Raw genomic sequence first — 27,923 nt, forward strand, 5'->3', positions numbered from 1 at the left:
GTGATCCGCATGGGCAGTCAAGGGTTTGGTACACTGGAAACAACAAGGCTGTGACAAGATGACTTATTAATCAGAGTGTTTAAATAGTGGAGTGGGAGAGGTGTGATTGGAGGGTATTCAGAACAGGTTGCACCATGTTTATAGTGGAAATTAGAGCCAGGAAGTGAGTGACCGAATAAGGTAAGGCCAAGCAAAAGACAGCAAGAGGTTGAAAGAGTGTAAGTGAGAGGGAGAACGCACGGATAAGCAAAAGAGTGCAGATTGTGACACGCCATCCGATAGAGGACGTTGCTGACAACAAGAAATCCTGCCAGTGTTTGGGTACGCAAGGTTGAAAGACAGCGCAGAGCCTTGGAGCATGGCAGCACAAGAACAGGCCAAAAACACATGAGCCATAGGGGCCATGATTGACCAGATTAAATCAGATACAATGTGTAGAATGACCAATATGGTATTGAAGAACTCAAATCCCAATTGGCCATACCACAGAAGGTCGCTGAGAACAACAACGCCAAGATCTCGTAGGATTTCAACTTCGAGACTGCTGAGCAGCTCCTGGCTCACCAACCTGACAAAGTGGCGATTGACAAAGAGCAGAAGAGGCTGGTGATAATAGATGTGGCGATCCCAGCTGCCGCCAACATCAGGAAGAAGGAACATGAGAAACTGGAGAAGTAACTAGGGTTGAAAGAGCAGCTGGAACAGATGTGGAAGGTCAAGGGGGGCACTCTGGAGTAACCCCCATACTGGAAGAGCAGCTCCAACAGATCCCAGGAACAACATCTGAAGCCTAAAAACTTCTACTGTCCATCAAAACGGAGCTGCTGTTTTGGCTAGCAACAGATTCAACAGTGCCCTTTTCAAATTTTATAATGTTTAGATGCATTATTTGATTATTCCTTATTTTCAATGAACGAAGATAAACCCATCTTAATTGGGAGGTCGTGCCAAAAAAATGTGCTCGTAAACAAAGCCTCTGGTGAAAGCAGTCGTCATTTTCACCAGAATGGCTATGTATCACTAAAGACCATTAGATGCATTTAATGCAGACAATATTATTATCCCTTTTTCAGAATTTGCTATGCAGAAAAAAGTGATAATGATCTGATCATTTTCCTCCTCTTTTTTATAGGTTTTAATTTGTATCAGATTGACGAATACCAAGAAGATAGAAAAGAAGAGATTATGACGGTGTACCAAGATGCAGCTTCCTTTGGTTTCACAAGGATCAATGTACTGTATCTCCACTCTTCCCCTTTCCGGCTTGCAGCTGCTCAAGATCCTGTCAAAATCCATCAAGTGAATCCAGACGACATCAAGTGGTCATCTGCAGCGTTGCAACGTACATAGGGATTTGACAGGAAAAAAAGAGTTGGCAATTAAGAGAACTCCAGACTTCCTGTTATGTTCTATGGCGGTGGGTCGTGAAACTTGGCATTATTGCGTCCCCCACGCGTAATAAGAAGAGACCACTAAGACGTGTGCATTTTGAAATGTCAGACAGGTGCTCAATTTCTCACGTTTCATCATCTTTGCCGGTCTTCTTCCTTCTTTTTTTTATCTGGATTTTCTGCAGGGATCTCACGGTAGCAGGTGCTGATGTTACACTGATGCAAGGTTTTATTCAATGGTGGAGTTCCCACTATTGTGCTTCGTGTAGCCCCAACCCCCCCAGACCCCTTATGAGGATCTGGTGTTGTGTTTCCGACAACAGAGTTGCACGATGCTGCATGAACACCATAAAAACAGTATTAAAGTGACAGAGTGTTATAATCCGCCATTAGAGGTTGTTGTAGCTTGGATTGGAGATGAAGCATGTGCACACTCAGCAAAATTTGGAAGCCCACTTCCATATGTTCCTGCGTAAGCGAGGAAGAATTTCAGCAACTAACACGACATCAAGGATGGTGTTAATTCCAGCTAAGGACTAAAAAAACGAATGATCTGGTCGCACTCGGAGCAGTTGAAATCTGTGACTCGCTGGTGTTGTTTGGAGATAGTGTAAGAACATAACTTTAGTAGTGAAGGATTTTATACATTTTACTATAAAGGATTTTATACGATTAAATACATTTAGTTACATTTATGAGTGCAATAAAGATTTTCACCGAGTAGGTCGAAATTCAATGACAGGTCACGCTGATCCGAATGCAGAATGTTTTGTCTAGTTCTGTTGATAACAGGACTCTGACGGGGACGGCAGGTGATGTTTGGAGAACAAGGCTCTGATGACGTAGAAACGCTCGGGGATGTTTTGACCATTTCAGACATCGAGGCGAGGGGGTGGACCCCACGTGGGGGCTTTCCTGGCACGCCCATGGGAGGAGCCGGCACACCAGCTTGCGGAAAAAACGTGGGCCGAGAGAAGGAAGCAGAAGATCGAGAGAGGAGGCTTGACAGAGACTCGAGCGACACTAATTCGGCCATATATTCGATGGAGTTCACTTAGTTAAATTGTTTTAAGAAATTCAATCTGCCGCCGTGTGGAAATGCCGGTTTCTTGTTCATTTTTCCATCAAGAAATGAGCGCGCATCGTTAGGTGAATGTAGGTTGTATTTGGTTAATGGATTCAAATACATAATTTGAACAATTTGGTAAACGGTACATTTTAACATTACATTCCTAACAGTAGCAACAAGTTGAAGCTACTAAAATGCAAAGGCAAAGTAGAATCTGTCAAGAGATTGGACTCTGAATCACAAAACTTAGCTGATGTTCGCTTTTATGACCAGCTGTGGAAGGCGAGTGAAACTTAAAGAAGAAGCAAGCTTTACTTAGACAAAGCAGCTGCAAACAATAACAATAGTAAATGTACTCCGTTACAACCAACCTCTGCATTTAATGTTAATGTTATGGAGATTTTCATATAAGGGAAATTGATCTTTTTTTGTGCCAGTTGAAATTCAATATAAACGACAGAGCAATGAGAGAATATTTCAATATATTTTGGGGGTTTTCAGTAGCTTCAATCATCTCCACTAGACTATATGCGGCGTTTGAAAAATGGCCAACAGTGCATTAGACAGCAGTTGTTTCGATTTAAATGTCATTTTATTTCATGCGATTCCTCACAATACATTCAAAGGTTTTTCTTCATTTTCAAAACAGCAATGATTGTTGATTTGAATAAATTAAGTACAATATGAAATAGAATTATCATAAAATAAAAAAAGATAATACAGTGCCAGAAAAAATAGCATTTGTATTATTTACACATGGAAAAGCGATTCAGGTGTTCAGCATTGATCCCAAAACCCAAAGATAAAGCTTTATTTCTGAATATAATTTATATATTATATATAAAATGATAGATTAAGACAATATTTGAGACAATTGTGCAAAAGGCTGGCACATGACAGTATCGCACCTCGAAAATAAGTGCAGGCTTGACTGGAGCCAGTATAAGAAAGACATTAACCAAGGCACCCATGTTCCCCAATGGAGAAGACTTCGTCAATCGCTCTTCTTGGATGACGTGCCGTTAGTTTTGCGGTTGGTCTCGTTTCGCTGGGGCCTGCTCGGCTCTTTGGCGTCATTATTTGTCGGTGCTGCGGCGAGTGCGGCTTGCGGGGAGAAACCAGCGAAGAAGGTCTTGTGGAGCAAAGACTCGATAGGGGAGAAGGGCGACTTGGACGAGCCTGTCAGCATCATCGTCATCTGCGAGAAAGGGAAAAACAAACACTTATAAGACTACATTTTAATTCAAAGCGCCTTTTAGGACACCTAAGGTGTACACAGAATTTAAATAAGCAGTTTATCATGGATAGGCAAGTCTGAAGAGGTGGGTTTTAAATCCAGATTTGAAAATTGATCGACTTCTGGAAAGAGAATTGAAACATTTACAACTCTTCACTGTGGCTAAAAATTTTTTTTTCTTGTTAGCATTTACATGCACAAGTTATATTTGATTGTTCTTTTGTTTGTAAAGGACCATTTCATCATATTGTTTTGTAATCACAAAAAACTTCTGAATAAATATATTAGTTTATAAATAAAACCCTTTATTAAAACTTGTGAAGTAATAATATCTCATTTTTTAACAATAAAATAAATCATTCACATTCAAAAATGAAGTACAGTGGGACTGGTTCGGAAGTGTGTTATACATGGAAATTAATAAATATATTGATGAATAAAGTGAATAAAGAATTGAAAACATAGCAGGTAAAGGAAAATGTAGCCAGCTATTTAAATGTTGGCCATGAGCACGATGAAAATAGATTTGATGGAGGCAAAAGAACAACAACACATTATATTAGTACATTTTAAAAACATGTATGTTAGCGGGGAAGCACGGCGGCACAGTGGTTAGCGCGAGTGCGGCACAGTTCTGAGGTCATGAGATCAAACCTCCTGTGTGGAGTTTGCATGTTCTCCCTGTGCTTGCGTGGTTTTCCTCCCACATTCCAAAAACATGCATGTCAGGTTAATTGGCCGGTCCAAATTGTTCTTGGGTGTGAATGAGCTAGTGAGTTGTCCGTCCCTGTGTGCCCTGCAACTGGCTGGCAACCAGTTCAGGGTGTCCCCTGCCCACTGCCCAAAGACAGCTGGGATGGGCTCCAGCATCCTCTGCGACCCTACTGAGGATAAGTGGTGCAGATAATAGATGGATGGATGTTAGCATTATATTTTTACCATTCTTGTGTGGTGGGCTGGATAAAAACACCTGACGGGCCATAAGTGGCCCCCGGGCTGTTGTTTTCCCACCCTTGGGCTTAATGCTAACACTAAAAACCCATGCAATCGTATCCAAAGGCAGGCTCATTACTACCAGTTTCTTAGCGTCCACAATTGGTGCCAGGAAACCGCAGTAACAATTTTGCCCACAAATCACAACGATTAGCGTAGCAAATTGCTAATGCTAGCCACACTTGAGCTGCAATAATGTAAGATAAGATAATCCTTTATTCGTCCAACAATGGGGAAATTTATTTTGTTACAGCAGTAAGACAATGAATAATGAATAACAGCTAAAAATATCAACAGTATAAACAAGTATTTAGAAATATGAAAAATAAAAACCAGATATAGCTACATGTGCACAATGACCAACGTTATCTGCACTATTAATATAATGTTTTCCCACATTTAACGCCAACCACAGATTTTAACATGAATCCTTAATTTACTATTTAAGTAGGCTGACAGTGAATGACTTAAACCATGAACTGAAGTAATGAAATGAAATGAAATGATCTGCATTTATATAGCGCTTTTCAAGTCAATGACTTCCCAAAGCGCTTTACAATGTGCTCCACATTTCCCAATAGCGGCTTTGCAGCCATGTAAGGCGCTAACCTGCTTATTGGGGGTATTAGGGGTTCAGTGTCTTACCCAAGGACACTTCGACATGTAACACGGAAGAGCCGGGATTCGAACTGGGATCCCTTGATCCCAAGATGAGTGCTCTCCCTCCTGAGCTACTGCCGCCCCAATATGTGTCATATTTATTCTCATCATTAAAAATTGAGTAATGCAAGTGTTGAAAAACGTAAAATAATGAAGACTGATTGACAGAGATGGAATCAGATGAAAGGGCTTGTGCGTTTGTGACAGATTGGAAGTGAAAGGCGCTGTGGGGTTCGCCAGGGAGGGGTCAGATGACGCAAGGAGAAGGAAATGATGCAAAAGCCGCCGCCCTCAGGGTAACACCGAGCTAACAGCGCCAAGGGGAGGAAATTCTAAAAGGTTCTAATAGAGACCAGAAGCTGTCCCAATACTTTTATCCCTGAGGAGTACTAGTTATGTAATGTCATGTTTATTTGTATAGGCCTTAATCACAAGAAGTCTCAAAGGGCTGCTCCCAATAATGGGTCAATGTTATGTTCCTGAATATCTAACTTTTAACAGCCATGAAAAATCATTGACATTTTACTGGTACTTTTATTAATGACAACATGGTTAAAACATAATAACATAGTAATAACTAATTATTTTAGAAATACATATCCAACCAGTAGCCCATCATGCAAACCAATAACCAGGGATCAGAATTTTTCGCGGATCCGTGGATTTCCGCTGTTTTTGAACCGCCCTGCTTTATTCCTGGACCCTGGCTATTTCAGCTGAAAATGAAAATCTCCATTCTGATCCCTGAATAACAGAAAACATCTCTCAAGCTTGAAAAGGTTTGATGAGTTTTCTTCCATTGCAACAAGAAGAAAAAGAATCATTCACCCATGCATCGTTTTTGTGTATATTTCAAAGAGGGGACTCTGGATGGCCACCTCCCTGAGGGTCAACGAGGAAAGCTTTATTTTAAACCGAGCAACTGACAATAACAATAGCGGAGAGCCATAGCCTGCAGTCAAGTGACTAGAGAAGGAAACGGAGTGAGAAAAGTCAAATAATACACCTAGATCACGGGACTCCCAGTCCACAAGCAGGGCTCAGAGCAGGCAGGTACTGTTTAGTGGCCATTAAGTGCTTAAAGCGCCAAAGCACCAAGCTACCTTAGCAAAAGCATCATTTAGGCTTGCGTAGAAATAAGATGGCGAATTGAACAGCTGCGCAAGTCAAATGGCACCAAAGGACGAAGCAAGCTTTATTTGCATGGCGCCGCTGCTAACAATATCAATAGTCATTACCCACAGGACCTGTGTCAAACTCAAGACCTGCGAGCAAAATGTGGCCCGCAAGACAATGCTGAGAAAAGCACGAGAGAGAAATGAACCACGGTGACTTTTTCAGTTTTCAATATATCCACTGGATGTCACAAAAGCCAGGAAACACTTGCAAAGCACCCACTGTAGCTCTATTTGCTTACTACTATTAATCAACCGATGAACACTGAGGAAACCCACCCAGTTATTATTTTACTTTAAATAAAAGTCACGGACAAGCTGTAAAAGGCAATTAGGAAAAGCAAAAAAAGCACTTGGGTGTCTTTGCAGAACTTTAAATAAAGGTTAGCTCCAATTTCGTTCTGTGTACATTGTTACAAAGAATGACAATACAAAGGAAATTATTATTATTATTATTATCTATAATGGATTTAGGTAAACAATTTCATTAAAAAAAAAAAAAAAAAAGCAGAAATTACTTTAAAATCATCCATCTGTGATCTGCACTGCTTATCCTCAGTACCGTTTCAGGGTGGTGGAGCCTGTCCCAGCTAACTTTTGAACTGGCTACAAGTCAGTTGCAGGACACACAGGGACAGGCAACTCACTCGCTCATTGACACCTAGGGACAATTTGGACCGGCCAATTAACCTGGAATGCATGTTTTTGGAATAGAGGAGGAAACCTACACAAGCACGGGGAGAACATGCAAACTCCACACAGGAGGGTTCGATCTCATGACCTCAGAACTGTGCCGCAAACGCGTTAACCACTCATCCGCCGTGCCACCCCTCCTTAAAATCAATCATTCATTATTAGCATTTGTAGGCTATTTTTATCACTTTCCAGTCCGCACGAGTTTCCCCAGAGATAAATAAACTGTACAAAAATTAATTCAATTGTCTGCTTTTTGTGTGTGTACAAAACAAATTTGCAAACCCAAAAGCAATGTTGAGTTGTGACTGACCTTGTTGATCACAGTGAATGTGGTATAGATGAGCATCAGGTGATGTGTGTGGACGGGAAGGTAGCGCGTCTGCTGCATTGCAAACAGCACTGCCCCAATCAGGGTCACTTTGGTGGGACTATAACACATAAACACACACACACCATCATTAATATTGATCTTGACTCATTTGACGGATTTATCAGATCATGACAAATCAGAGTGCGCATATATTGGCTGCAACTGGCGACGTGCTTTTTTGATCGAGCGTTCAGGGCAGTTTGAAGCACTACGTGGACACAACAGCAGAGGGCAGCATTGTCACGCTCCATTTGTAAGCAAGGAAATAGCAGTTAGGAAGATACACACTTCCGAAGAAAACAAAAATATTTTAAATACAAACTATAGTTAAAGTTGGGTATTTATATCAAAATGAAAAAAGGATCAAGCAAAACAACTATGCTGTTATTGGCGGAACAACAAAAATAAATGACTGGTAAATAGAAAATCATTGAAGAGTATTTTTTTTTACTAAATACATGCATTGCACATATCTGATAATAGAATTTTAAAATAACATTACATTTTTAATGTAGTGAGTATACAGAAGGAAATATTTCCAAGTATGTTTACCAACTATATGATTTATACATGTTTATTAAAATAAAACTGGCAAAGTATATAACAAAAAGAATGATGCACAGTTCAAAGTGTGAAATTCGGCCAGTGATGGTACACACACAAAATCAATACAAAAAAATGATTAAAAACTTTTTTTTTCCAAACAAAAGCAGAGACAAACATTAACCAAATCCAACAAAAAACAATCAATCATTAAAAACGAACAAAAAAAAATAAACACAATCCCACCAAAAATCAAACAACAACCAAAATAATGGGAAAAAAATAAATGAACACACAAAAAAATTGGCCAAACAAAGGCTAAGACCAACAATCCAAAAACATTTAAAAAAAAATATAAAAAAAATTAGAAGCAAACAAAAACGAAGCAACCATTCTAATTAAAAAAAGGAAAAAGTAACCCAAACAAAAGCTGGGACAAACATAATCCAAACATTACAAAATAGACAAAACTCAAACAATGTAATGAAAAACAAAAAAAACAGGAAATAACACAAACCCATCAAAAATTAAACAATGACAAAAATGATGAGAACAAATAAATGAAGAAATTTTTTTTTAACCAAAATTAGCTGAGGCAAACAAAATAGTCAAAACAAAAAAGCAGCATATTAAACTAAACAAAAACGGGAAAAACACAAGTCCACCTAAAACCAAAAACAAAAACAACAGTCAGAACATCAGAGCAGCAAATACTTGGACATCCACTCAACTATACTGGGAGTGCAGAATTATTAGGCAAATGAGTATTTTGACCACATCATCCTCTTTATGCATGTTGTCTTACTCCAAGCTGTATAGGCTCGAAAGCCTACTACCAATTAAGCATATCAGGTGATGTGCATCTCTGTAATGAGAAGGGGTGTGGTTTAATGACATCAACACCCTATATCAGGTGTGCATAATTATTAGGCAACTTCCTTTCCTTTGGCAAAATGGGTCAGAAGAGGGACTTGGCAGGCTCTGAAAAGTCAAAAATAGTGAGATATCTTGCAGAGGGATGCAGCACTCTTAAAATTGCCAAGCTTCTGAAGCGTGATCATCGAACAATCAAGCGTTACATTCAAAATAGTCAACAGGGTCGCAAGAAGCGTGTAGAAAAACCAAGGCGCAAAATAACTGCCCGTGAACTGAGAAAAGTCAAGCGTACAGCTGCCAAGATGCCACTTGCCACCAGTTTTGCCATATTTCAGAGCTGCAACATCACTGGAGTGCCCAAAAGCACAAGGTGTGCAATACTCAGAGACATGGCCAAGGTAAGAAAGGCTGAAAAACGACCACCACTGAACAAGACACACAAGCTGAAACGTCAAGACTGGGCCAAGAAAAATCCCAAGACGGATTTTTCTAAGGTTTTATGGACTGATGAAATGAGAGTGAGTCTTGATGGGCCAGATGGATGGGCCCGTGGCTGGATCGGTAAAGGGCAGAGAGCTCCAGTCCGCCTCAGATGCCAGCAAGGTGGAGGTGGGGTACTGGTATGGGCTGGTATCATCAAAGATGAGCTTGTGGGGCCTTTTCGGGTTGAGGATGGACTCAAGCTCAACTCCCAGTCCTACTGCCAGTTTCTGGAAGACACCTTCTTCAAGCAGTGGTACAGGAAGAAGTCCGCATCCTTCAAGAAAAACATGATTTTCATGCAGGACAACGCTCCATCACACGCATCCAAGTACTCCACAGCGTGGCTGGCAAGAAAGGGTCTAAAAGAAGAAAAACTAATGACATGGCCTCCTTGTTCACCTGATCTGAACCCCATAGAGAACCTGTGGTCCCTCATCAAATGTGAGATTTACAAGGAGGGAAAACAGTACACCTCTCTGAACAGTGTCTGGGAGGCTGTGGTTGCTGCTGCACGCAATGTTGATCGTGAACAGATCAAAGCACTGACAGAATCCATGGATGGCAGGCTTTTGAGTGTCCTTGCAAAGAAAGGTGGCTATATTGGTCACTGATTTGTTTTTGTTTTGTTTTTGAATGTCAGAAATGTATATTTGTGAATGTTGAGCTGTTATATTGGTTTCCCTGATGAAAATAAATAATTGAAATGGGTATACATTTGTTTTTTGTTAAGTTGCCTAATAATTATGCACAGTAATAGTCACCTGCACACACAGATATCCTCCTAAAATAGCTAAAACTAAAAAAGCCCCACTCCAACTTCCAAAATATTCAGCTTTGATATTAATGAGACTTTTGGGTTCATTAAGAACATGGTTGTTGTTCAATAATAAAATTAATCCTCAAAAATACAACTTGCCTAATAATTCTGCACTCCCTGTATTGTAAACTTTCTTCTATGGCAGGGGTGGGCAAATATATATTTTTATGGGTGGCCATATGATATAATATTGTGAAGTGCTGGACCAAAACACTGATCTCATTTGTCATAATATAATTTGTTTTTGTTTAATTTTGTTTTTTTAAAGCAGCATTCATTTGAGAAGTTGATATGACTGGTAAGAGTATAAAATATGTTTAAGTAATGACAAAAGGAAGTACAAAACAAAATGCGGTTAATTCAGTCACATTTACCCAAACAATGTTCAGTTTATTAACTTTAAAAGCAATGGTAAACAAATTTGAAGGCTTTAACCATATTTAACTTGTATTAGTGATCTTATTTTGTCACATTGTTGTACCCTGAACGATTAAAGACATGGATTGCCTGGTAGGCCTATCCAAATTCTCATATCATCACTTGTATTTCAAAAAGACATACAGTATATCCATTCTAGGCATATTTCTTTTTATCGTGAATATTCCATTCATGCAAAAAAATTATAAATGATCACAAAAAAAATTGTGATTTAAAAAAAAATAAAAGCAGCACCAATAAGCATATATGAATAAGTAAACATCTACATGTACATTTAATACTTGTCTATAAATAGACCATTTCATCAAGTTTATTTCGAAACACTCCCAATTAGTCTACGTCTGATAGTACATCCATTTTTTTAAGGCACTAAATTTGATAATATACATTGAAAAACTCAAAATGTAATACCGTTAGCCAAAAAGTGGGGTTTTTTTTGCACGACATATCTTGATAAATAATATGAATACTTGATATTGTTTTATTATGTATGGAAAAATGTACCAAGCTTTTTGAATGTAGGAGACACTGGGGAATAGAGTGGCAACAAATCAATGCAGTTTTATTAGTACAGACGCTGCCCGACCTACGAACGAGTTAGGTTCCGGACGATCGTTCGTAAATTGAATTTGTTCGTAAGTTGGTTCAGTGCTATATTTTCATAGATAGATAGATAGATAGATAGATACTTTATTCATCCCCATAGGGAAATTCACACTTCCAGCAGTCTACCCTGTTGTTTATTAAGAGATGAACATGATGCCCTAGGGGTGCTTGTAGCGAAGTAGATGACGTCACGCCAGTCCAAAATTTCGACATCCCTGCGGCAGATGGAAAACTTTTCTTTGTGAAAATCCAGGGATGCACCACCTCGTGTTAGCAAGTCCGCCTCCTCTCCGATTCTCCCCGGTTTTCGTGTCTCTGTTTAGCGGCGTTGAAGCCAGATTGCTCCGGGTGGCTACACGTTAGCGTCCGGAATGCTAAACGTGAGCCACGTTTCCGCAAAACACAGCAACTGCGCTCCCTGTGCGCTTCGATGTTTTCCACCAGCACTCGATGATCTTATTTGGTCGTGAGTTCACATTTACCATGATTACGGATGGTACCGAAGACTTATAACGCCGCTAGCCGCTTCGCTAGCTCCGGCTTTTCCTCCACCATAGGCCCCTTCATCACGCCGGCACGAGAAATCTTCAGGGCAAGGAGTTGGAATTTCTTGAATAAACGCATTTCTTGTGCGTTAAAACCCATGTCCATAGGATAGAAGTAATCCATAGTGTAGTTGTCAAAACGGGAAGAAAAAACACCCAAGATAGGAGCAGACAATAAAACAACAGGGCAGCTGCTGGAAAAGGCAGCCGCTCGTGGCAGCGCCGCTTTGATCTAAGTATGTTTAAGGCCTGTATAAGTAAGCCGTATTGCTTTATACTGAAAAAATAAACATTTCATTAAATAATATGCTCTATAAAGATGAATAAAGTTTAACTTACTTTAGGAAGATGCGCTTCAAGAGGTCCTCTGTGGTAAAAACTGGCCGAAAAAAACAGTCCGACCATTTTCTCAAAAGCATCAAGCTTTCTTATTCCACTTTCGTTTCAAAAGAAATGTCTCGCCTCTTCTTTACACCAACCATATTGAATGGATGCACCAGATATTAAACAATACAAATGTCAAAGTTCTTTGCGCGCTAGAGATAGTGTAGGCGAGCTCAAGAATTTAGTTTTGGAGAGTTCGGTGTGTTTACAAAGAGACTAAATATTTCTGAGTAGTCTTTCATGAAGGAGGAGCAATCCATTACCCACACAAAACGACACGCTACATTGGTGGCAGCAGTGGGATTACGAGCAGATGAAGGGGATATGTTTGCATACGAAGTAGGAAAAGGAAGCAGATTTTTTTCACTTCCGGGTGGATGCTGGGTGACCTCAGACAACGCCACATGCCGGTAGTGGTGGAAAGAAGCACTACAGTAATGTCCTGTACTCGAAAAAAAGGTGCACACGATACAAAATCTAACTTACAGCAATGTACGGATATTTCGACATCCCGAAAAAAATGACCGTATCTGCCGGAATCCGTAAGTCGAATGTACGTAAGTCGGGAGGCGTGTAGTTGGTTGGTTGGATCCCTTAACCACTAGCTTTGTAAGGGCACAGTCTCCTGTGGTGTGTCTTGGGCCAGTACAGCCTGGTAGCACCCATCCCTCTCCAGGCCAACAAATGTTTCTACCATATCATTATATTTTTAACATCGGGCGGGTCGGATTCTGAAGCCTGGCATGTGGCCTGCGGGCCGTAGTTTTCCAGCTCCTGCTCAATGGGCTATTAAATGTGCATCCCATCTGGTTCAACACATATTTGTGAGCGTTACACAAAAACTAAAAAAAAATTGTCAACCGAAAACTCACTAGGACATTTTGAGGAGCTCGTTGGTTTCTGGTTTCCACACGCCGCGGACAAGTTGCTCAAAGTTGCTGATCAGACCCCCTCCAGCGCCTGGTGGGCACAAAAGTCGGGCAACACCACATCCACTATCATTCACATCACTGACTGTTGATGTTCATCTTGCAATTACCTTTTGCCCAGCCGATGGCGATCATGACCAGCAGCCCGTCATTGTATTTCCTGCGAGCCTGCGTGACGCCCCCCAGCACCTTCCACGTGCGTGTCACCTCCTTCATACCAGACAGGATTAAGCGCAGAAGAGGTTTGGAGGCATACTCGTACAGCAGGTCCCGGGGGCAGTAAAACACCAGGTACCTGAGAGAACACCCGAAGAAAAGCCCGTTATTGGCAGCGTAGAGGCAGTTTCCTCCACGCGAGGGCGGTGTTGGTTGTGAAACCAACAGATCACGTTGACTCGTTTATACAAGAATGTTAAGCAGAATACTGACAAACTACCGGTAATATTGTTTTCATGTATCTCAATGAAATTGTCAACATTGATATATTGTGCGTACATTAGTCAGTAACGATAGTATATATATTTTTTAAAACGTTATCTTGTAATTCAATGTTGTACCAGCAGAGAGAGGCAAAGTCTTCAAAAGAAAACGATGGAAGCCTTTCAATTATAAAGAGCAGCATCCTCTCTCAAGTTGACTTTGTTAGATAGATAGATAGATAGATAGATACTTTGTTCATCCCCGAAGGGAAATTCACATTTCCAGCAGCATCCCTGAGCTGAGAACAATCGAGAACAATCGAAAATAACACGGGAGCTGCTGGAGTGGCTGCCATTCGTGACGGCGCCGGAAGAAAAGATTCAATTTGAATCATTTACAAACAAACAAACAATTGAATCATGTACAAACAAACAAACAAAATATTTTGTTGTACAGTAAATTGCAGTGGAGTGCACACGAATGTAGTTTCCCCTTTCTTATAAGTGTAAATACAGAAATAATTTTAACATGCACACACGATTAAAGCAATTTCACTTCTATTGCCCAAAGTAATCTCAACAAGTTGTTTAGATTTAAGATGTATATAATACAGGTCTTTTAAACCATACAAAATAATCATGGAATACTTTGGCACAATGCTACAATAACTGCATGTTTTCTACTTTATCTGTAAAAAGAACTTTGCTCCTAGCTGTAAACTATTAAAGTAACATCATGGTGCCCTTTCGAGCGTATTTATTTGCTTAATGTAAAGAAGACGACATTTTGCACAAGGGTCAATTGTGCCCAGTATCAAATCAATAGCAGCTCTACTTATATTTAATACTATAATGTACCAAATCACCAATATGAGTACTGCATTTGATTAAATGTAAAACCTATATCGGAGATTTGGTCTGTATATAAATTAGGGTTGCACGATTTTGAGAAAGGAAAACCCAAACTACTATTTTCCAGACCAGTAATGCAGTTTTGATGCAATTTTCGATTTTAAAAAGAAAGTGCATTTGCTGTGCTGGATTTGTTTTTGTAAGTACTAAACCCTTGAACGCATTGTAAAGTAAGCTACTTTTAGTTATTGTGTATTTCTCAGACTCCTATGTTACAAATTAACTTGCTAAGAGTTTAACCTGATGAAATTAACTTGTTTAACCTGTTTTTATATTTTAATACACAAGTAATCATTCACACACACACGCACATCTATAGCCTCACTCTAAGATCAACGCATTTCAGTATTTTTTTTTATTGTAATGCGCATGCGTGACTCTTCAATGAATGCGCTACTGAACTGGAAGTAGATCAGAAAGATCCGGACAGCAAAACGTGCTACGCTGCATCTCGCTGACAAATCTTTTTCCTACTGCAGTAGCAAAACTTTAATTCTTGCCTTTGCTCAAATTCCTTGGTCAGCCGTGGGGCCGGGTTTGTCTCTTTTAAACCCGACATGCATAACCTACTAGTACATACACTATTTTATGAGTAGGGTCGATAATTAGTGGGGGAAAAATAAAAATACTAATGGGACAATGTCATACGCATGTTTTATGAGGAATACCTGGAATATGACAATATTACAAATGTATCTTTTAAAGATTTTGAAGAATAACAATCCATGTGGTTCTTTTTATCCCACTTTTGCATCCAAGAGTTAATACTAATGACAGGGCCGCCAGACTGTTTCGAAGCAAAGACGTGTCTGTATGATGTCACCAGTCACTGGTCCTTTTGGAGTTTCCAAATGACCACTTTTCAAAACGCCTAAACATACCCTTTAAAAAATGTGCCAAATACTCATGTTTACTTTTTCAGATTGTGATTAAATTTGACCTGGGACCCAGGTAAGGCTTCATGCGTTTGTCCCAGCTGTTTTCCAGCTAAGATGCCAATGCTACACTCATCTTGCAAGTGATTGCAAATACACTTGGGGTGATTATTTCAGTTGATGACGAAACTTCAGAGTGTTAGCTTTCAAAAGAGACCTAAAGTGTCTAGATTCGCCAAACGGTTCAACAACAGCATTCTATTTACTTTGCATACATCTTGGATTGGGGTTTTAGGCAAATTGTACGGGAACGTTAGGGGGGTTAAAGGGACAGTGTTTTATTTGACCACTAGAGGTCGCTGTTTGGTGCAGGGCAACCAAAAACGTATCCTACAGAACACAAGGAAGAATACAGACTAGGGAGAATCAAAGTGACGAAAATGTACCATTTTACTTATTCTTTTTTTTGCCAAGCCTTTTTGAGGTTTCTGGGTAGCCATAGCAGCAACCTGGTGGAGAATCATGTCAGCTCCCTTGAGGTGAGCTTCATGGATTGAGATTTTAGGTGAATTTTACAGCATTATTAAAGTGTTAAATTTAAGTAAACAGCGCCATTTTCTTTGACAGGGTCGCCGTCTATAGATCCTTGAATGTTATGTTATGCGATTACACAATAGCACTCCGTCACATAGCAATGTTGAGTAGATTTCGGTTAATCGTGCAGCACTGCTGTATACACACAGATATAATACCTTAAAACAACATTGACTCGGAACAAGTTATCTTTAATCCATTTCGATGACAAGCATATTTTTTGGGGGGCGTTAAGCTCCTGTCTTGTTTACGATGCTTTCTGAGTGTGAATCGTTTGCTGTGGCTTTGCCTTTCATAACTAGGATAGTTATACCTAAATAGTTTACGGGCACAATATGGTCAATTTGAAGGGCACAAATTGACCATAGAAATGTTTTTTTTGAATATGCTCCGAAAATGCACTACATCGATGCGTTTGAATTTAAAAAGTACAAAATTTTCTTCCGAGGGTGCACGCCCCAAACCCTCTTCAACTGTCCACACACCAGGGTCTCACAGAATTATTTGGGAAACACTGGTAAAATACATATAAAGTCGATTATTGATTATTTTTAAAGGAGCATTTCTCTATCAAAGGCCTCAGTTGGTATTGCATTTAATGTCGTCAGCATCACTTTACCAAAGGAGCGAGGCCATTAGCACGGCGGTGCCATTGGACAATGGTGCAACGGGCGGTTCTGCAAGCATGATGCCGGACAGCACGGCACCGCCAAAACAGTACAGCATTGAGCTAAACCAGCAGGCCAGCGGACTCACACGGGACACCTCCAGAGCTCCTGCAAATAAAGAAAGACAGCATGTTGGAACTGGACCAGGGGTAGGCAAAATACAGCGCATGGACCAGATTATGCCCGGTAATGCATTTACTTCTGCTGGCAAGACAATGCTAAGAGAAGCACAAGAGAAAAAAGCGGCATCCCGGCCTACAATGACCTGCAGTTTTAAATATCGCGGCTGTATGTTACCAAAGACTGGCGACACTCGCAAAGCAAATCTACTGTATCTTTATTTGCCAACTATCATTTATCAACATGAGAACATGAAGCGTTCCACAGCAATTCTTTGGAAGAGTTTACGACAGGCATGTCCAAAGTCTGGCACGGGGGACAGTTACAGCACGAAATCAAATTGTTACTGGTCTGCCAGTAATGTTGACCGCAGTATAAAATACATTTGTACCCAAAAAAAAAAAATCACCATTTCACCAGAGGATGGTAATAGCACTTTGGCCACCTTGAAATTCTGCAAGTATTTTAATTTTTTTTAAAAAGGGAAAGTTGACTGTGAGGGCCGCCGCTTCCAGGATAAGTAGAAATTGGTGTATTTTAATATCAAGAGACACTGCCAAACGAAACATGCCGACAGCAAAAAGCTAAGTGGAAACAGACAGCTGTGAAAAAGTGAAACAACTGGAAGCTGTTTCAACAGTATAGGAGTGATTTTTCAAGAGAACCTAATGGTCAGATGGAAATGCTACAAAGGTGAGCTACGAGGTCACGACCCTGATCGCCAAACAGTGCAAACTTTTCACGGAGGGTTAATTTTTAAAGACTGGTTCAAGAATGCCAGGCTGAATAGTTCAAGAATGCCAGGCTTAATAGTTCAAGAATGCCAGGCTGAATAGTCGGCTCTCGAACATTTTCACTTTACTGAATGTGGCCCGCTTTCTGAAAATATTGGACACCCCTGGTTTGAAAGGACAAAAGACGCCTGTTTGCTGATGGCAAGGCAACATCAGGAAACAAATATACTGTAGGTCAAACCATTTTTGCACATTTTTACATGTATAGCAGGTTTAAATTACTATTATAAAAGAGTGTCCATTAGTCCTGTGGAAATAATAATAATAATAATAATAATAATTTCCTTTGTATTGTCATTCTTTGTAACAATGTACACAGAACGAAATGTAGATACACCTGACCCGTTGTAGCGAGCCGATGCAGCCGCAGCCAACAGAGGGCGCCGCCATTTTACCAATGTTATAAGTCTTAGGTATGACTCGGCCGAGGCGCGAACCAGCGACCTCCCAGTCTCAAAGCGGGCGCCTTACCATCTAGGCTACTGAGCTGCCATGTAGATATATTTTTTTAGTCTTTTGTTAAGGTTTAAATTACTATTATAAAAGAGTGCCCATTAGTCCTGTGGAAATTGCAATGTAGATATATTTTTTTAGCCTTTTGTTAATTTGGTCAATTAATTCCCTTTCTTTAACTCAGCTTTTTGGGTTGTCTCCCCAGACAAACTTAACAATATGATAGCTTGGTCATATTGTTGAAAGGGGAAAAAACATGATTTAGTCTTATAGTATAAAACCCAACAAAAAATGTGATGTTTTATACAGGAACAATACTTAAAACAACAAAGTTTGTTTAGAACACAGGTGGACAACCTATAGCCCATGGGCCAGATGAGGCCAACTGATTTAATCCGGCCGGTGAGACAAAACTGAGAATCACCAGAACAAAAAAACTAGCCACATCATGTCGAACAATAACCAGCAGTTTTAAATATGCCCTCTTGATGTAGCCAAAGCTAATCTATAATATGAAATCCAACAGCTATGTTCTCAAGTTCAGGGAACATTTGTATTTAAAAAAAAAAAAGTATAAAGCAGAAAAATATTTTTACATAATTAAATCAATTATTCCACTCAAGGGTGAGCAGACTAAATTGTAAAACGCTTATGATAAAAATAAAATGCTAACATAAAAAGTATTACAGTACTAATAAAATTGTGTTGTTGTTCAAGTGACTTATCCTGTGTCCCTTTGTTACCCCTAAAGAAACAACTATATTTTTAATTGCGTTTAAGGCCAACGTTCAAATAGCTGGCTACATTTTACTGTCCTTTAAAAAAAAAACAATTTTATTCATCAACACATTAAATTTCATGCAATAAAACACTAAGGATTTTCAATGCAAATGATCAAACTTAGTGCTTTAAAAGGGAGATATTACTTTGCTATTACTTTATTTAAAGGTTTTATTAATAAATGAATGGTATTTGTATTTTCAGAGTGCTCCAAAACCAATAGGATAAAATGTGTTTTAATAAAAAAATACATAATGAAACATAACTTGTGCAGGTAAATGCAAATGAGAAAAAAATGGAATGGCTACTGTTATGGATTGCAGAGATATTGGAATTAAGACTATCGTCTTATACAAAAAATTGAATACATCAATCTGCCTTTTTCTCCTTCTCTAGCCCGACGCAATGCAAATTTTTTCAACACTATGCAGCCCGGAAATCACAAGGTTTGCCCACCCCTGAACTAGACTGTAGTGAACAAATACAGCATACAGCAAAGAGCTGTTAAATGGCTTAGGGGTCAAAGGGCCTAAATGTCACATGGTGTCCATCAGTGCTCACCACCGAGAAGTGGTAATATGCTTAATTCATGCTTCCTTCCAAATAAACGAGGCAATTATACATGTAAAACATACTATGGATTAGTTACAAAGGCAGTATACAAAAAGCTTTAATTTTCTATGTGTCGGTAAAAAAACTGGACTCCCATCTGCTATAGTTAAAAAAAAAGACACCATACTGCCATTTATAATGTCAGCTTTTTTTAACAACACTGGGAAATTTCAGCCCAAAAGAGGTATTTTTGTCTTCCTGCTTTTTTTTAGATATTCTACACATTTTAATCAAATAATTCCATATTACATAAATAGTTTTATAATCAGAAATACATTATTTCCAAGCCAAATGTACTCATAAAGAGCCCAGGCTTCATACACCCTTTCTCATGGCCAATTTCAAGGCCTTTTTAGAGACTTGCAAAGCCCAATACTCCCAATTTCTCCAGTACAATTACAAGAAATCCAGGGGGAATCATGTATTTTGCAGATCCACAAATATATCTGCGATTTACGTATACAAATTTTCAATCTTGCATCCACATTTATCAAGACATGATTTTGAGAGAACATTGCAAATATTTTTGTGGATCTGAAGAATTTGTGCTTCAATATTTTTGAGACATTTAGATGTTGAGTAAAATGGTGGTAATATGTAGCTTACACTCAGTTGCAGGGAATTCTTCCAATCACGATTCACGATTGGGAAACACTACCCTAATTGTTTGCTTGGCCCATAATGAATGTCCATTATTGATACGTTACCCTTGCAGTAATACATTTCATAGTGCTCTGTTTAGGTGTAGCATGCATCTCTCTTCTTAGGCGCGACCTTGATGTGGCAATGATGCTTCATTGGACAATGCCATACAAACTAAAGTCTGTTTATCACTAGGGAATAAATGCAATGGCAAAGCAAAGCCACCATAGAACAGTGTCAGCGTCATTTACCGCAGACCTGTTTTGTTTTTCTTCATTTAATGCGAGGTCTATAGAGTCATACTGCAATGAAACATGGCAACAATTTAAATCATGCACAAGCGCATCAGCCAAAATTCAAGCACTTCCAAAAGATAGAAAACACAAAGGGATTAACGCTCCTTATAAAATATTTACACCTGAAAATACTCTCTTGAGCAAATACAGCATACAGCGCAGAGTTGTTAAATGGCTTAGGGGTCAAAGAGCGTGGCAGATTGCCTCTAGGTTAATCAGCGCTTCATGCTGCCTGCCGATTAGAACACTGGAATCACTCGATAACAATTTACATGCCATTTAGAGAAACATCTTGTGACACTGAATGAATAACAGTATTCATTACAAAAAGTAGAGGAGAACATGCAAAAGCTTAAAAGCTATGTACCCAAATTATTATTTTAGATATGTATAAGGCCACCTTACATATACTGTTCAGATTGACTTACATAAAATACTGTGAACACCTTTTTAACGCGAAAACCACAAATACTAAATAAAATATTAAAGTGGCTTTTAGCCTTAGATACAGATGAGTAAATAATTTGTTGTTTGTTCTGATTAAGTTTTTTTTCTTGCTAACAATAAAGCCTGCTTATAATGTCTTTGTTTGTGTGGATATAATGGTGAGGATGATATTAAATCATAAAGTGTTTGTTCAGATAAGTTTTTATCCTGTTTTACTATCAGACACCTGCAAAGTAGATTGCTTAGTTTGCCAGGGTTGTTCGTCATTTTGACTATTGTGCATGGTTTTTCCATTAAATTGGCTTATTGTTTTTTTTTTTATTATTTTGAATTTTATGTATTATTAGAACAATGTCCTTATTGGTCAATCATGTTGCTGTTCATTGATATTCACACCCCTTAGGGTTGATCAGATTTGAGAAATTCTGTTAAAAAGAAAAGAATCCTTTAAAACAATTTTTGAACTTGGTGTTTTTTCATGCAGTCCTCTCCAATTCTCCTTGCATGATCAAAATTTGTAGGGTAAGATAAACATGTGTTGGCTGGGAGAGGAATGGCCGCCACCAGACTGTATTTTCCCAAGACACACCACAGGAAATGGTGCCCCTACGACCCTGGTGGTTAAGTAAATATTTATAAAAAAATATAAATTAGAAAATTGCTTGTGCAATTTTCCTGATTATTAAAGTCAACATTAAACTGTATGGAATAACTGGTCAGTCAAAATTATTTCCGTGATTTCATTTCGATAAATATCAATTAGAAAACAAACAAACAAAAAAAATAATGTAAAATACATTTAATATGTTGACATTTCAGTGAAGAATACAAATAAAGTAAATACACCCCCAAAAAATGGGCATTGCATTATATTATTGGGAAATGGGGATATCTGAGGACACAAAAAAGATGACTTATAGTGTTATAAATTAACGAAAGATTATCAAAGGGAAAACGTCATTTAATATCAGTTAAATCAATTTTTTGTTTTAAGTAAGCCCCATTATTTACTGGAATCTTACTTGTGGATACTGGATTACGTACCTCTCTACTTGACATTGTAATTCATTTTCTTTACAATTGGTACGACATAATTGTATTTTTAGATGTATTTTAGGCACTACTTCAGAACACTCCACTTTTAATTGTTTAGTACTGGATCTTGATGTGCTATTGGTTTTTCTTTTAAGTTTAACAACCCCCCAAATAATGTTTGAATAGGAAAATTGGGATTGTAAAAGTAGGGCCTTGACGTGAAAAAGGTTAAAAACTCATGCAACCTGAGTTAGACAGGTCCATTCCGTCTTTACTTAGCTGGTTAGCATGGCTAGACTTTGGGATAATCTGGATTAGGCAGCGATTATACTGCCAGAGGACAGGAAAAACTAAACCGACAGTATTGATGAGTTTAAACTTTAACCGACACTCAAAATAAAGAGTAAAGGAATCAATGGATTTGAACTTGTAAAGAGGACAGGGGAAAAGGCCTTCACACAAGGAATTCCAACCCATTAATGCATATTCTGGGTTACAAAAGCAGATATACCCTAAAGGGCGTGAAAATCAAAGGACAGCTACAATGATTGTCCGACAACAACAAGGATGCAATAGTCAAAACAAAAGTGCACAATGATAGTCAAAATAAGGAATTGTCATCCTATGAAATCCCCTTTGCAGGTGTCCAATATTAAAAAAAGAATACATTTATTCAACTTTATTGTCAAATATGCACAAAATACCGCACAGATGAAATTGCTTCCTCTTCTCCAAGTGCAAAGATAAGGCACAATACAAATTACCAATAGCAGCAGGAACAAATGGCAACAAGTATTCTTTTGTCTTTTTTGTCAAGTACTGTATACAGTATTAAGGTATACATTTGCTGTCTCAAATATTTACTACTTTTATACCATCAACATTGATATTTGGACTTGTAAACTTTTAACACACCCTTCTGTTCTAATTAAGATAAAAAGAACACTTGAGTCCCCCACTTCCAAGTCTGAAAGAAAACATCCAATTCACTTCATCGTTTTCAAAACTGTTCTTTCTCCTGTCAAGACCATCCTGCTTCCTCTCAAACAAATCCAATGTCCACAAAGTCTTTGCAAACATTAAACTCTGGTGACAGCTTTTCAGCGGGGAGGGAAGGAAAACGAATGGCTATCTACATGACAGCAGTTTGTAGGGCGGTGTACACATTTACTATGAGATTCATATCTCTCAAGCAATGTGGAGTTTGAGATCAAGAAATTACAAGTTCAAGCAAGAACAGTGTAACGTAATCATACTATATCAGCAACAAATAATCGATTGACAGCTTATCATTTTTTTTATTTCATTAAAAAATAAATGCCTGTGGAATAAATATGTTTCAACTTTAAACTTGTCAAGGGTAGACATTCATCCATTTCTATGGTCCTTCATGTTGAAGACGGATTGTTTATTTTTGATTGAAATGAAATATTTTGCTGGTGTTGAAACAAAACCACAAGGGTCACAATTTTGGCAAATATTGGTCAGAAAACAGGTGAGGGTGTTACCGTATTTTCCGGACTATAAGGCGCACCTAAAAACACCAAATTGGCAAGAAATTTGAGAATGCACCCTATAATCCGGTTCACTTTATATTTCAGAAACTACGGTGGACACTATTGGAAAATTAATAATAATAGAAGTAACTCTTCTGCCTTTGAGAAACATATAGACTTGTCATTAAGTGCCCTCCTGTGTTAAAATGTGCCCTCTTGTGTTAAAATGTAATTTGTTTGCTGCTAAAAGGAAACAAAAAAGGAGCGCAGAACTTGGACAGCAGCTCAGACGACAATTTTCGAATGCTCATTGATAATCCTCTTTTGCTGTTGCTTTGGACAATAACTGTCCATAAGTATGAAATCTATTGTGATTACTTGATTGAGATTTAATTGATCAATATCCTGAAAATACAGAAAGTTGAGTTTAAAAAAAATATTCATTGACAAACTGGCAAAACCTGGATTTTACCAATAATCTAGTTAGTTTTATATCAAAACATGCAAACAAAAACGCTCAATAAAAATTTACTTGACACTTTTTTAAAACCTATTCAAAGATTTCAGCAAAGAACTACCTGGCTAGATAAAGTGAGATAACAACGATGTCCTGCAATCTCAAAATGTACTGATGGACGTTAGGTTAAGTTTATTGTATCCTGACACTAGTGTAAATTAATTTGTGAGTAATATGCAGGGTTGGGTAGGGTTACTTTAATTGGATTACTTTCAATGACTTTTGGATTACTCCAATACCAAATATGCTAATAAAAGACAAAAGAAACTAAATACGAATAAAATTACTAAATTTTGTGCAGGCTTGGGGAGTAATGGAACACATGGAACGGCAAAAATGATGTTGGCAAGCTATTTGGATTTATTTTCATTTTGTTTCTGTCCCATTTTATGTTAGTTTTGCCAGAGATCAAAGAGATCAAAGCCAGGAGAGAAAGCTTACCACGTGTTGTGAGTCATAATTTTATTCATATTTAGTTTCTTTTGTCTTTTATTAGCATATTTGGTATTGGAGTAATCCAAAAGTAATTGAAAGTAATCCAGTTAAAGTAACCCTACCCAACCCTGGTAATATGAGGCACACTAAACACCGTTTCAGGAAAAATATGTAGCTTGGCCTACTGACAAATCGAGATCGTATATATGAGGGATGGCCACTATTTGAGGAAGGCTCCCTCAGGAGTCCCTCAAGGGATTTGAAATATGTACATTGAAAACGGGCCAGGAATAAACAAGAGGAAGCGTGGTATGGCCAAAGGCATAACTTTCCTTTTCGGGAGGAAAAATTCAAATCTTCACAGAGTACATATACAGCATTGATATTTGAACACGACGGTTTTGGGGGTTTTTTTTTTAGAACGTGGTGGGGCGTTGAGTACAAAAGGTGAAAAGGTTACAGGCGCTGGGATGTTTTGTGAGGCAGGGTCAAAAATAGCCACATGCTAACTTGACAATGGAGCTTCGGTGCAAGTCCACCTGTTGGCTGTGCAGTTATCACAGGGATATAGTGTCAAAGAGGAGGCGTATGCTAGCTTTTTTCACACAGTTGAATGATCACCAGAGTTGCTCTTAAATGTTTTTGCAATAAAACCAAGCTGAATATATAGTTAACCACCCAAGATATGACATTAACCTGGTTTAACGTGGGGAACGCAATGTAAATTTGTCGTATGGTGGGGAAAAGAAACATATGAAAAATAGCTAATGTGTTCTGAACCCCTCCTGTATCCCTGGTGAAAACATTAAATTGGAGCTGCAACAACAAATCGATAAATTTGAATATGAAAAGCGTTGGCTTCGTCAAAGAGAGACAAACGCAAGACATACTATGCACATTATTGACAGAATACATGACACAGGTGAGAGTGCCATTTGGGTCAGTGCAGACGCAGAAAAGGCTTATGATAGTGTGAACTGGACATTTCTCTATAAGACACTAAGAAGATTTGGTTTCAGTGATGAAGCATTGAAATCACTATACCAGGACCCACATGCAAGGATTAAAATAAACAGTAGTCTAACTTGACAAAATAATTTGGAAAACTGGTTCAAGGCAATGGTGAGGACTCTCTCCAAGCCTTTTCTCATTATTCATTGAACCATTAACACAATTAATTAGTATAAAAAGGAGTAGTCATAATAAGAGATCATAAAATAGCGTTGTTTGCAGATGACATGTTGACATATTTAACTAAACCCGACAAAACTTTTCCAAGATTGATGGAAATACTTGGGCTATAAGATTAATGTCATGAAAACCCAGGTTACTCCAATTAATTATGTTCCATCCCAGGGAATAAAATAAATATACAGTACTAATTGGAAGAGCAAATCAACAGAATGTTTAGGGGTAAAACTCATTATAAGATTGGACAAGGTACAGTATTTGATGTCATCTATACAAAATTGAACGGAGAAATTAAGAGGAGCATTAAAACGTTACTCCACTAGGTCAGAGAGTTTCTCTGAACAGGCTTGAGGCGTAGTGGTCATGCAATTTCCGGACAAATTTCAACATGTCACCTAGTGTTCTATTTTATTGATGTTTACTATGTTTGTGTACTGGTACCCAATGCTAAATCTATTCCACCCTGGTCATCCTAATAGGGGGATTATCACTTGTGAGGCCCCTTCAATGTTTTTTTTGTCCTCACGCTGAGGTTTTGGGTTTTTCCTTGCCCGCATGTTGGTTTAAGATCAGGTGATGGTGAAATTGTAATACTGTGCAGTCCTTTGAGACATTATTGTGATTGACGGCTATACAAATAAATGTGACTTGACTTGACTTAACCGGTTATGTGGGGTGTGTCAAGAACGTTTAAACTGTTTCAGTTTGTTAGAATTACTTTGTTGCTTTTAATATTTATTCTCAGCGTGTTTGCATGTGGGTCCATTCATCTTTAAGCAGAAGTGTGTGGTGGAAATATTGAAGAGTTGATCTCGAATCAATATTGACATTGATCAAACAATATTATCCTTGCACAAAGTCTGAAGGCAGAAGATTACATACCTGTCAACCTGTACGTTTTTGCCATACAAAGTACGTTTATTATTCATTTTAAGACGTGTACGACATACAAGAAAATCCGTAGGGAAAAACACAAATTTGTCAATTATGGGTACCATCCGGTATACACCGACTATCACAAAACGGCAAATCAATCAAGTCAAACAAGTTCGCCGCGGTAGCCTCTATCTCTGTATCGTTTTTTTTTGGTTGCAAACGAAGCGAGCGGATTGATGCTACTGTGCATATGAGTCTGCCGCATCATGCCGTGGTAGTTGTGTAATGAAAGGAAGTCCGTCTCTTGTTAGAGAACCGGATTTTTCGGCTCAACTCATTAAAGAGAGCCGGCTCTCAAACAGCTCACTTGCTTTGATGCATTATATTACGAATTATTATGTTGTATAAAGAAGTTAAGAAAAAAAGGAAGTATAAAAGGAGAACATTTAAAAAGACAGGTTTGTGGTTATCCCTTTAATCAGTATATTACCAACAATAATTTAACGCAGAATAAGAAAATTCTAAAATTCTACTTAATTATATTTGCATGTATTTTTCCTTTTACAGTGAACGTCCAAGCTACTTTGAACTATTTTATAATAAACATCATTCATGTCGAGCAACTTCAGGATCTCACAACAAAATATTAATTAACAATATATATGATATAACGAAACACATGTACACTATAACACGCTAAACTACATAAAGAAACACGTTTGAAAACAAATATGGTGTAAGATTATTTTGTATTTTGTAAAGGAAAATACGAGTTTGTAAGGGCATGGAGCCATGGAGCTTGACAGGTATGCTGAAGGCAGAAGATTAATAGAAAACATTGGCATGAAAGTATTATGGTTTCCATGGAAACGAGTTTCACGTTAGAATGAGTCGAATGATTGCATTTGTAACTTTGGAAATCACACCTGATCTTTCTTACCTGCCTGCTCCCTCAAAGCCATGACGGACACGACGTAGTGCGCCATGTCAAAGAAGGGAAACATGGACAAGTTGGCAAGTCCGTGAGACAGCTCGTCCAAAATATCCATCGTTTGATAGTAAACTTGGAAAACTTATTAAAATATATATGTATGGAAAAAGAAATACAAGACAAGCGAGCGTTTTAGCTCGAACTCCATTCCACTTCCGCCATGGCGGGAATACAAAAACAAAAAAGGCGAAGTTAGTCTCAAGGTAGTGGGGAGTTTTACACGCCGAGGTCGCCGGTTGTCCCTGGGCAACAGGTTGTGTCTTAACCGGTGAAGCTCAACCCTTAGCGGCGACAATTTAACGCCGCTTTTATGGTTCACATAGCCGGAATTCCAACTCCTTGTTCCGCCATAATAGCGATGCTGGAGGAGGAGTTTGAGTCGCGTTGTAATTGGCTTGGAAGGAGAGCAAAGAGCCAATCATGTGTCGCGAAGTGTCGCAGGCCCCACCCCCGCCACGCTGTACACTTGAATGCAGTGTTTACATGGGTCGTTTAGCTCCTAGTGATGGGAATTCCAGGTATTTTTCGAGAATCGGCTTTTTCGGCTTGGATCATTCA

The 27,923-nt window shown here is 38.6% G+C and overlaps 1 protein-coding gene across 1 annotated transcript; it reads right to left on the reverse strand.

The window, feature by feature from the left end:
* Positions 1 to 3,036: 3,036 nt before the first annotated feature.
* On the reverse strand, positions 3,037 to 27,737 carry tmem38b (transmembrane protein 38B). The gene is made up of 6 exons (XM_088356055.1): positions 27,315 to 27,737; positions 16,632 to 16,788; positions 13,323 to 13,507; positions 13,156 to 13,243; positions 7,532 to 7,649; positions 3,037 to 3,658 (listed from the first exon to the last, which is right to left on the reverse strand). Exons 1-6 carry the CDS (start codon positions 27,421 to 27,423, stop codon positions 3,455 to 3,457), a joined length of 861 nt encoding a protein of 286 aa, XP_088212181.1. The 5' UTR covers positions 27,424 to 27,737; the 3' UTR covers positions 3,037 to 3,454.
* Between the last annotated feature and the right edge of the window lie 186 nt (positions 27,738 to 27,923).

Source organism: Urocampus carinirostris, chromosome 16 (genome assembly GCF_059441175.1).
Source record: "Urocampus carinirostris isolate Australia breed hairy pipefish chromosome 16, RoL_Ucar_1.0, whole genome shotgun sequence".
Classification (NCBI taxonomy): Eukaryota; Metazoa; Chordata; class Actinopteri; order Syngnathiformes; family Syngnathidae; genus Urocampus; species Urocampus carinirostris.